The sequence below is a fragment of the Chiloscyllium punctatum genome, chromosome 5 (assembly GCF_047496795.1).
Source record: "Chiloscyllium punctatum isolate Juve2018m chromosome 5, sChiPun1.3, whole genome shotgun sequence".
Classification (NCBI taxonomy): domain Eukaryota; kingdom Metazoa; phylum Chordata; class Chondrichthyes; order Orectolobiformes; family Hemiscylliidae; genus Chiloscyllium; species Chiloscyllium punctatum.
The window spans coordinates 139,005,393-139,017,759 of record NC_092743.1 but is presented as its reverse complement, the minus strand read 5'-3'; the positions used below and the strand labels follow the sequence as shown (position 1 = coordinate 139,017,759).

Here is a 12,367-nt window from a genome sequence, read left to right as displayed (position 1 = left end):
CCATGACCTTCTCTACAGTAAACACTGATGCAAGCACTCCTTTAGCATCTCCCCCATTTTCTGTGGTTCCACACAAAGACTGCCTTGCTGATCTTTAAGGGGCCCTATTCTCTCCCTAACCTTTTGAAAAATAGCTTCTACTGCAGCAAAGGCCAATCTAAATAGCAAAGGATGGCTTCAACTCATGACCTCCCTGTTATAGCCCCAGTGTGCTCCCACTGTGCCACTTTGCTATCGTATCTGGACGTCATTCTCCCAACATCACTAAGGAAGATCCTCCTAGGGGACTTAAGTACCAGGGACAGAAAGATTGCCCAACACTGGAAAGGAAGGAATTTAGAATTGCAAGTCCAACAAGATTCTCCTGCTCACCAAATGTGTAGAACACCAACTGGTTAACACCAACACACTGTTCTGCCACAAAGACAAGTTCAAGTCTTCCTACAGACATCCATGATCAAAGTACTGGCACTACCTTCTACCACCGCCTTAAAGGCAATTGAGATGAATCTCATGAATCCCATCCTATTTCAGGAAATGAGATGTTTAAATGAGACTAGCACTTCAAATGAGGAGAAGTGCTAATTCAAAGCAAAAATACTTTAAAAAGAGAGGCATGAAACTAGCTCTACCCTGTAACAGGTAAGTTTTATTTAGAATGTGATAGCTAATTATTGGGAACAAAGATTTTTCTCATTGGTTATATTCTTCTTCGGACATTTATTGATAAGGAAGAAGTGTTGGTACTTAACCATTGAGGAAAGAAATCTACAGAGCATATATAGACAGTAACCAAGATATAAATAACACAAGGAATTTTATTGTAAAGATTTGTTGAGAATTAATAGTCGAAGTAGTGTGCGCCATTTATCTGTTTTAAAAAATGTCCAAGTTAGTTTTGAAAATTATCGATGCTTATGTCCCCTCAATGTAACTTTAAGGTAATTGCTGCTGGAGCTCATTGTATCAAGGTTATTTCAGTAAAAACTGCATAATTTAATTGTGGCAGTGGAGACTAATAAACACTAGATCCAAAAGCCACAACTCAAAATTGGGAAAACCATGAACTTAATTTGGGAACGTTTGACTAATTGTTTCACTCAATTAAAATAAAATGTTAAACTATGCTTCTTTGATCACTTTGCAATCTTGAATTTTCTTAAAAATGATCTTGCTTTATAGGATCATCCACAGTTGGGAACCGAGTCACCACCAGTTCCTGCTAGACGAAACCAGCTTCGAGCATTTGGTAAAAGCTTTCACATGGATGTATATATATTTTGTATACAGTAGTCCCCTCGTATCCGCGGGGAATACATTCCATGACCTACTGTGGATGGGAGCGAACCCTGTCACTTAACTGGGAGCCTTACCTTCCCGGCAGCCTCCTGATCCCTGATTCTGGAACGTTCCCCTTTTCTTTAGATTAGATTCTCTACAGTGTGGATGCAGGCCTTTTGGCCCAACAAGTCCACACCACTTCTCCGAAGAGAAACCCACCCAAACACATTCCCCAACCCTATATTTACCCCTAACTCATACACCTAACACTATGGGTAATTTAGCATGGCCAATTCACCTGACCTGGACATCTTTGGAGGATGTGGGAGGAAACCGGAGCACCTGGAGGAAACCCATGCAGACACTGGGAGAATGTGCAAACTTTAAGGCCACAGACAGGTGGGAATCAAACCCAGGTCCCTGGTGGTGTTAGGCAGCAGTGCTAACCACTGTGTCACCGTGCTGCCCCTTTTATATGTTCAGACTGCAGGACACCGCAGGTAACAGAAACCACGGAAAATGATTCCGTGGATATGGGGGTCGCCCTGTACTGTGCTGTATATCTCAACTTTTACTATAGAAATAGGTTTATGACTCAAGTTTAATTGGAAGTCAGAAGACCCATTATACAAAAATATGAATTTGCTTAAAAGTTGTTTGATCCTGTTGAATATTTACTCAATACATTTGAATCTGTAGGCGGGAGCAAAGTGCTGTAGAGTGACACTGATTTACACGTGATTGGTTTAACTGTGGCAGATGGAAAAAGGTTTGGGGTAGAAAAGTGAGGTTTCCTTGGAAGACCAAAGAGAGAAAGCTCTTGATACAAATGCATGGAGTGTAAGTTGGATAATATAAGTGAGAACCAGGCTAAATATGGATATTTAAAAGGGTCATGAACGAAGAAACACGAGCAGCAAAGAGAGAGTACACAAAAAGACTACAGCCTGCCTTAAAGGGAAACCATAAGTTCTCTGTAGGCACATAAATAATTAAAAAGACCATAAAAGGAGGAGGATGGTCAATTGGGGACCAAATAAGAGATTTTTACATGGAGACAGAAAATATGGCTGAGGTACTCAATGAATACTTTGCATGTGTCTTTACAAAGAGGACCTTTGGACCAATTTAAGGCCACTGATTTTGTCATGCTGCTACAGTTATAGAATCATAGAGATGTACAGCATGGAAACAGACCCTTCACTCCAACCCGTCCATGCCGAACAGATATTCCCAACCCAATCTAGTCCCACCTGCCAGCACCCGGCCCATATCCCATTTATGAAAGGAGATTGATCTCAAAGATATTTAATACATTTATTTCTTGGGTGTTGGTGAGAAGTTCTGAATTCCTGTCCCATATCTCCAAATAATAATCCAAAATTTATCACATTGTATAATTTAGTTGCATAACTTTTCACTATATTCATTTGAGTACGTGACATTGTTTAATCTCTCCCCAAATTACTGTGGTATTCGTTGTAAGAGACGATTTTCTTGTAAAGTGATTAACCATTTTGTTACTTCACAATTCATAATTTTTTTCAGATTAAAATGTTAAGTGGAATTAGGTGGAATACCATTTCTTTCCAAAAGCTGCTTGAAGTCATTCTTCCTCCTTTGATTCTATTCTCTCTTCGTCATAGTGTACTTTTCCCAATTTCCTGGATGCACTTTCTCCCTTCAATTCAATTCATTTACAAGGATACTGTCTCTCTCTCTGAGCTTAAACCTTCAGGTCACAAGAACCACCCCTGTGGTTCATAAGACACCTTTCTTGTTTGCTTACTAATGTGAACAATTTATTGAGCTGTTTCCCTTACTATTCACAGCATTTTTAAACAAACAAAACAGTAAGTTGAAAGAAACCAGTTGCCTTTTCCATATATTGTGTCAATCTAAATATCATAGCTCCTTCCTTAATAAATTTAAAATTGGACCAAGAGATATTGAAGGAGTGAGAGTGGAACTACTCCTAATTTTCAGTCTTCCCTAAATTCAGGGCCTTGCAAACATGCCCTTGTTCAAAATGTTTATAAGAATAAGGCCAGTTACAGTCCAGTCAGTTCAACTTTAATGGTGGAGAAGCTTCCAGAAACAATTATTTGGGATAGAATTAGTAGTCACATGGAAAAAGATGAATTGATTAGAGAGATCCAGCATGAATTTCTAAAGGCAAAATCATCTGTAACTAAATTGGAGTTTTTTTTGAAAATGTAATAGTAAGGGTTAATAAGGGTGATGTATTAGGTACAGAATCACAACAGATTTGTGAGAGAAGTTGCAGCTAAATAAACTGAGTAATAGCAAACAGAATAATGGTCAATGGCTGTAAGTGTTGACTTATAAACTTTTCACTGTACTCATTTGAGTACGTGTGACAGTAAAGCTAATTCAATTTGAATGTTTTTTGGGCTGGAGGAAGATGTGTAATGGAAGTCCTTAGGGTATTGTATTGTGACCTTTGCCTTTCTTCGTAACTGGGAGCAGTTTCAACATTTGTGGATGATACAAAATTTAGAAGCATTGGAGATTAATGAACTCTGAGTTTCTTGAAGGTGTTACAAACAAAATTGAAGGAAGAAAGTCATTGGACATATTATACTTAGATTTTTAGAACACCTTTGATAAAGCTCACCTCCTTAGCAAAAGTAAAGCAAACGGGATTAGGAGGTAATGCACTGGTACAGATTGACAATTGGCGAACAGGTGGAAAAAAGAAAAAAGGGTCATTCTCAGGTTGATGGCTATGACTATTGGGACACTGTAAGGATCAGTGCTTGGGCCCCAGCTATTGACTATATGTATCAATGATTTGGAGTTGAGGACCAAATGTAATATTTCTAAATTTATGGATGACTTAAAAAAAAGGCTTGCATATGTATTGTGAGGAAGATGTAAAAGGGATTCTGCAGGATTTGAACATTCTATATGGATGGACAAGAACATGGCAGACTAAGTATGATGTGGAAAAATGTGAGATTATCCACTTAGATAGGAAAAACAGATGTGCATAGTATTTCTTAAATTGTAAGAGGTGGAAAGTATAGGCATACAAATGGATCTAGGTGGCTTTGTTGTTAAGTCACTGAAAGCTAACATACTTGCTGCAGCAAGTTCTTGGGACAGCTAATGGAATGTTAGCCTTTATACATGAGGGTTTGCATACGGGAGCAATGAAGTCTTGTTTAAATTCTGTAGGAAAGCAGGTCACCTAGAATATGGTTAGCCTTTTAGATCTCCTTATCTCAGGAAAAGTAGAGAATGCGCTATAGAGGAAGTGCAATGACGTTCTTGTGAAGACTGAACTGTCCTGTGAAGAAAGTTTGGGAAAAGTAGGCCTGTATTCTCTAGAATTTCGAAGAATGAGATTTGATCTCATTGAAATGTACAACCTACTTGAAGGGATAAATGGGATGGATGCAGGTTAAAATGTTCCTCTGGTTGGGACTCTAGAACCAGAAGGTACAATTTAAAAATGAAGGGAGTAGCACTTAGGTCTGAGATGAGGAGAACTCTTTTACTCAGGGTTGTGAACTATTGGGATTTGTTATCATAGTGAGTTCTGCAAGCTTAGTCTTTTGGTATGTTTAACTGAGAGATTGATAGATTTCTGATTATCATAAGTAATTACTTGAATCTAGGGTTATGGGGACAAGATAGGTCAAAGGCTTTGGAGTGTTGGATCAGCCATGATCGTACTGAGTGGTAGTGCAGACGTATTCAGTTGAATCACCTATTCTGGTTTCTATGTTCCAACAGTTATTTTATCTTGTTGTAAATGTGAGGTCTAATAAGACTTAATAATGAATTGAATTGAATTATTGTCAGGTATACCAAGGCATAGTGAAAAGCTTTGTCTTGCGAGCAATACAGGCAGATCACAGAGCTAAGTAGCATAGATAAGTAAATAATAGGTAAACAGTGGCAAAAACAAAAACACAGGTACAGGTGAGTGTTAAAGGTTTGAGTCCATTCAGTATTCTAACAACAGTAGGGTAGAAACTGTTGCAAAACTGGCTGGTGCATGTGTTCAGGCTTCTGTACCTTCTCCCTGATGGTAGACGTTGTAGAAAAGCATTGCCAGGTGGGATGGATCTTTGAGAATGCTGGCGACCTTTCCTTGACAGCGGGCCTGATAGATGGATTCCATTGATGGGAGGTTGGCCTTTGTGATTGTCCGGGCCGAGTTCACCACTCTCTGTAACCGTCTCCAATCTTGAATGGTGCGCTTGCCATACCAGGTAATGATACATCCAGACAGAATGCTCTCGATGGCGCACCTATAAAAGTTAGCAAGGGTATTCGCCATCATGCCAAATTTCCTCAGCTGCCTGAGGAAGCAGAGACGTTGGGCCTTTGTAACCAGTGCGCCCATATGAAGAGTCCAAGAAAGCTTGTTGTGGATGACTACTCCCAGGAGCTTGACACTGTCCACTCGTTCCACCTCTGTGCTGTTAATGTGTAAGGGGGATGGGGGCATGAATAACATCCCACCGAAAGTCAATAATGAGTTCCTTGGTTTTGCTGGCATTGAGAGCTAGATTGTTCTCAGTGCACCATTTTTCCACGTCTTCCACCTCCTGTCTGTAGTCTGTTTTGTCGCCATCTAAAATTTGACCGACTATGGTGGTGTCTTCAGTGAACTTGTAGATGGCATTAGTCTGGTATTTGGTGATGCAGTCATGGGTATACAGTCAGTACAGTAGGGGCTGAGTGCGCACACTGGAGCTCCAGTGTTGAGTATTAGGGAGGATGAAATATTGTACCCAGTCTTCACTGATTTTGGCCTATGTGTCAGGAAACTGAGGATCCAGTTGCAAAGAGTGGGGCTTCATCTGAGATCACTAATTAGTAATCAGACTCTAGGGGGTAATAGTGTTGAATGCTGAACTGTAGTCAATGAGTAGGATTCTAATGTAGCTGTTCTTGTGGTGTCAAGACATTCTAGGGAGGAGTGAAGGGCAAGTGATATGGCACTGCCATTGCTCTGTTGTTCCGGTAGGCAAATTGGAATTGGTCAAGAGTAGTGGGGAGGCTGGAATTGATTAGTGCCATGATCAGCCTTTCAAAGCACTTCATGACCACCAAAGTTAGGGCCACTGGGCGGTAGTCATTGAGACATGCTGCATGAGCCTTCTTAGGCACAGGGATGATGTTGACCCTCTTGAAACAGGCAGGGACAGTGGCCTGCTTCAGGGAGAGGTTGAAAATGTCTGAGAAAACCTCTGCCAATTGATCTCCGCATGCTCTGAGTGCACGGCCTGGTACTCCGTCTGCTTCCATTGGTTTCCTTGGATTCACACAAAGGAAAACTGATCTGACCTCTGATGCAGTGACTGTTGGGATAGGTTTGTCAGGACTTGTCAAAGTTACTCATGTAGAAATAAAGAGGAATTACCCTGAGAAATCATATAGAGTATTGGAAGATAAAACAATTTTAGAGTAGTATATAATCCTCTTTACTATATTTAAGGGATTATGTATTCCTGTCAATGTGATTATTTCTTAGCATCTCGCTGCATGAAATCTGCAACCAATGTTTCCTGGGATTGGTGCTTAGAGTAGGAGAAGAAATCTAGAATAAATATTTGATGAACTCTTCTAATTTATTAAATTACAAACAAATGCAATGTCTTCTGATGTGATTTTAATAGTAACATACAAGTATCTGCTATATGTATCACTTAAACTAAAACTATTGCCAAAATATATCTAAAAATTCTAAGCCTTTTCCTTTGATAAGATTTCAAAGGAAATGTTTTTGAAATCAAGACTTTTCACAGGAGATCATTGCTGATCTTGTTGTTAGCTACATGTCTAAATGCAGCTATGATACAACTTCATTTTTTGACAAATTTAAACCTTTCTGGCATTATTTTCCCCTCTAATTTAGAAGTTGTAGATTCAACCTCCACTATGAAATTGGAGCACATAATTGAAACCTTGAGTTCTGGCTACATTACTCCTTCAATTACACACCTAAAACAGCAATTAATTAACTTGCTGCTTACTGGACCTTTCTGCGCATGTCTGTCAGTTATTGCACTTTATTATAACCCATTATTTTGGGAGTTCGGAGTTTGTGGTAACAGTCTATAAAAATGCAAGTTCTTCTACTTAATTTGTAATTTGGACATTTTCTACCTATATTTTGACAGAGGAGAAGAAAGATATAATTAGTGAACTGTCGGCATTGAGGAATCAACTACGAAGTGAAGAACGGCGCTTGGAAGGGCAATTTCAAAGTGCTGAAAAGGAAGATGAAGTGTTTTCTATGTCCAAGTAATGGAAACTATCTTACTTCGGTAAAATAGACCCACAGCATAAGAAATAGGAGCATACCATGTGACTCTTTGTGCCTGCCCTGCCTTCAGTATGATCATGGCTGATCTTCTGCTTCAAATCCACTTTCCTTCCACTGCCTGTATTTCTTGATTCCCTGAAATACTAAGATCTGCTCCGTCCTTGATTATGCTTGCAGATTGGGCATCCTCAACACTGCCGGTTAGAAAACTCCAAAGAACCACAATCCTTTGAATGAAGGAACTTGCTCCCTCTTCAGTTCTAAATAGACCCTAAATAATCCAATATCCAGAGACTGTTTCCCCATGTTCTAAGCTTCACCAGCATGGCAAATAACCTTAGTATCTGTGTTGTAAAATAAAAATTATGTTTAAAGGATATGGAAGAAGGACAGCTCGTTACTTTAACTGCTCAAATACATAGTGCTGCAATTTTCTGTACGATTTGGCAGTCATGCACCCAGTCCCCAACTGCAAGCACATCTGCCTGTTGTAATTGAGCATCATCCATATTTTGACACTCATGCGTTTTCTCAACATCTTAAAGCTTGAAGATTTATTTTCTCTACTTTGCCATCCAGATCATTCATAAGAGTATTGGAGAGTAGTGATCCCACACCAATCCCTGCAGGCCAGGTGACTAGTTTCCATTCAGACCCAAATTTATCTATTAATTTTTTACCTTTTGATTTCCAGATAGTTCTCAATATAATTGGTATTCTATGGACAGACCTCTAATGTAGTATCCTGTCAAAATTTATTGGGATCTTAGGAAATGGCTGCTGGGTTCTCATTCTTGTTTTCAGATCTCTCCATTGCCTTGCTGCTGTCCATCTTTGTAATATCCTTCAACCCTGCAACTATTCAGGTTATCTGTGCTCCTGGTAGTTTAAGAATTATGATTTTCAGTGCTTCGCCATTGGTGACTACACTGTTAGCAATTAAGGCCTTCAGGCCAAGGAATCCATCTATACTTTTTCACTTCCTTACCTCCTTGCATATCTAGAAATGTAAAAACAATTAGCAAGAGTTTCTACAGATATATATTAAGGCAAAGAATAGATCAAATGTTGGCCCTCTAGAGACTGAGAAAAGGGAGTTAATAGTACATTAAAAGGAAATGGTGAATGTAATGAACAAATATCTTACTTCTGTTATCACAATAGAAGATACAAAATATTCTAGTAATACTTATAAAACAGGAGGTAGAATCAAGCGAAGAACTTAGCAAAATTACAATCATGAATAAAATGGTATTAGGCAAACTGATGGAGTTATAGAATCAGAGTCATATAACATGGAAACAGACCCTTCAGTCCAATTCATCTGCGCTAACCAGACATCCCAATCTGACCCAGTCCCATTTGTCAGCATTTGACCCACATCCCTGTAAACACTCCCTATTCATTTACTGATTCAGATGTCCTGTAAGTGTTTTAATGTAGCTACCTCTACCATTTCCCCTGGCAGCATGTTCCATGCATGCACCACTCTTTGTGTGAAAAATGTACTCCTCTGATGCTGCCTGACCTTCTGTGCTTTTCCAGCGCCACTCTAATCTTGACTCTGATCTCCAGCATCTGCAGTACTCACTTTCACCTGGCTGGCCTAAAACAGAGTGAATGGGTGTGCATTATATTCCCAGTTCTTTTGTTGAGGTGTTCAATTAGTTCTGCATTCCAGAATCAGTAATTTTCTGCATAATTCTGTGAACATTTAGTTTTGAAATTTGAGTTTCTTGCAAGTGGCTGTCATTTATTGTCATAATTAAATGGTGTAAATGTGACAGGGCAAATACGCTATGGTAAGGACAATTTTTACTTTGATAGCAATAGTAAATGAATCTGTAAATTTAATTGGGGTGAAATATGAAGTGAATTCTAAGTAAGTTTGTGCTAATATTCTTTATTTTCAAATGTTTCTCAAAAGGAAGCGGGAGAGGAATCATGTTGATGTCTTTGATTTGGCTAGGCAACGTATTCAGGCCTTGGTACACCGACCTTCATCAAAAGAGAGAGATTTTGTTAATTTACAAAATGTCAGAGATTTCAATGACCTGAAATACAGAGGTAGGCCCAGATATAACAGTTGATGAACTAAATATCTTGCTAAGTAACATTTTCAGTACTGATTCTGAATATCTTATTTGACTTCAGGGTTTTGGTCCACTATTCATGCTGATTTACTGACATTGAGGAAATAAACATCTCCTTGTGTAATAATATACCAGTCGGACATAAAAAGAGGAATGTGAATTTGTAATGAGTGGGACAGATTTGGTTGCATTCCGGAAATTTTATGTTAACATGCTTATGTTCGCTTTAATCTGTCATACACTACAAATTTCATGGGATAGCTTTCATGGGGCAGGCCAGTTGGCAGTGTAAATATGTAAAATATTATTTGATTGAGGATTTAATTCAGTATTTAGCTTGCACTGCATCTGCATGGGTTTCACCAGTTTTGTTGGTACTATGAAGTTGTCAGGTTGAACCTTTAAAACTAAACCAGCATGTCTGTTCTTTGGCCAAGTGAATAGTTTTTCCTCCCAGGACTTGTTCTGAGAGCGTGCTTTCACTGCTTTGAAAGTCATTTCTTTTACATCAAGTTTTCTTTCCTTTGATTTGTACTTTCTACCTGTATGCCTTCAAGGCAGCATCAAAACAGTTTATGCAATTTTACTATGGACTTCAGATGAGAATTAAGAGGAGCAGACACAGATAAAAGGAAAAAGAAAACAGCAGATAGCTCCTATTCAATCACCTGATACTCATATGAGCATACAAAATGGTAGAGGAGGTAGACCATTCAACCTTTTGAGCCTGCTACAGCATTCAGTAAGATCATGGTTGATCTGCTTGTGTTTTTCTGTACTTCAGTAGTTTCCACATGCTTTGCTTATTATTGACTATATGGCTAAAGCTTTAATGCTTAACTAACTTAAACCCTTCAGTTGGTTTGAAATATAAACAACTCGTCTACCCATCTCATCTGAATAATTATGATTAAAGTCTTTTTACCACCAGAATTAGTCTGTTCTTCTCATACCAGGAAATGAGCTCTACATGTAACAGGCATGACTAACAGCATGACCAACTGCATATCGGTCATGGATGAGTGCCAGATGATGTTGAGCTTCTTGAGTATTGTTGGCGCAGCAGTCATCCAGCAGTCAGACAAGTGTGAAAGAAAGCCGACACACTCTTGACTTGTATTTTGTATTTTGTGGGCAAACGTTGGAGAGTCAGGAGTTGAGTTACTTGTTGCAGAATTCTCGGTTTCTGATCTGTTCTCAATGTTTATATGATTGGTCCAGTTCAGCTTCTGGTCAGTCTCCCAGGATGTTGATGGTGAGGGACTTGGCCAGAGATAATGGTTAAGTTCTGTCTGTTTGAAGACGGTCATTGTCTAGTACAATGTTACTTTAAAGTTATCCATCCATCCATCAGAACAGAAATGCGGAGACATTTCTTCAGCCAGAGAGTGGTGGGCCTGTGGAATTCATTGCCACAGAGTGCAGTGGAGGCCGGGACACTAAATGTCTTCAAGGCAGAGATTGATAGATTCTTGTTGTCTCGAGGAATTAAGGGCTACAGGGAGAATGCGGGTAAGCGGAGTTGAAATGCCCATCAGCCATGATTGAATGGCGGAGTGGACTCGATGGGCTGAATGGCCTTACTTCCACTCCTATGTCTTATGGTCTTATCTGTGCTGAGTGCCTTTTGGGTTTTGCTCCACATTGGTTATAATAGCTTCAGTATCTGAGGAGTGACAAATGATGCTGAAATTTGTACATTATTGCCGCTTCTCACTTTGTAATTGAAAGGAAGATCATTGATGAAACTTTTTTTTTGAATGTAGGACACCACTCTGAGTAATATCCTGGGACTGACATAATGACCTTCTAACAACCACAACTGTCTTCTTTTGTGCTAGATATGTTTCCAATCAGCAGAAAGTTTCCATTGACTTCACTTCTGCTAGGGTTCCTTCTTGCCACTCTTGGTAAAGTACTTACTTGATGTTGGGCGGTCACTTCCATCTGTCCACTGTATTTAGTTTCTTTTGTCCACATTTGGAACAAGGCCATAAATGAGGTCAGCAGACAAGTGGTCCTGTTGGAACCCAAATTAAGCATCAGTGAGCTATAACTCACTTGTTCAGCAAGTGGTGTATGATTGCACTGTTGATGACATCTTCCATAGCTTTGATGATTGATTGTAGATTGATAGGGCAGCTGGTCATGTTGGATTTGTTCTATTCTGTGACTATGGTGCTCCATGTTTGTCCTTTTCCATAGCTATGCTGCACTTAAGTGAATAATTTTCAATTTCACAAAAGTGCTCCCAACTGATGTTATTTCTTTCTGCCCAGGTTCATTCTCTATTACTAAATTCAGAGCCATTGCTCTTTTCTTCGGATTTGCTTTGTTTGGCTTAAAAAAAGTGCACCTAAATTTGTTTTAGGAATTATGTTCATTCTGTATTTTTCGTCCTAATTTTATAACAGTTAGTATGAAGGTAGTGAAATAACCATTGTACTTAGTACTTTGTTATTGCTTTTACATCCCTGAGATTTGGTCTTCATCTCCTCTGACTGAGGGTGTACAGGACATCCCAAGTTTTACACAAGTCCTACTAATGAACACAATCTCATACATGTGTTATTCTAAATATATGGATATTTCTGGTACTTACTAATAGCTACTTAGTATTTTCCTGCCATGGTGACTTGTAAACAGAATCTGGAATGGAACTCATTTACAACTCGTGGACTGCCTT

General features: G+C 39.1%; 1 protein-coding gene across 5 annotated transcripts in view; it reads left to right on the top strand.

Annotated features, from left to right (window-relative positions):
- The window catches only part of cspp1a (centrosome and spindle pole associated protein 1a), a 156,280-nt gene that overhangs the window by 125,654 nt on the left and 18,259 nt on the right, over positions 1–12,367 (top strand). For all 5 annotated transcript variants that reach the window (XM_072571488.1, XM_072571489.1, XM_072571490.1 and 2 more), the window contains 3 exons: positions 1,183–1,249; positions 7,443–7,566; positions 9,516–9,655. In XM_072571488.1, coding sequence (XP_072427589.1) covers positions 1,183–1,249; positions 7,443–7,566; positions 9,516–9,655 — 331 coding nt within the window. The remainder of the gene's footprint in view (positions 1–1,182; positions 1,250–7,442; positions 7,567–9,515; positions 9,656–12,367) is intronic.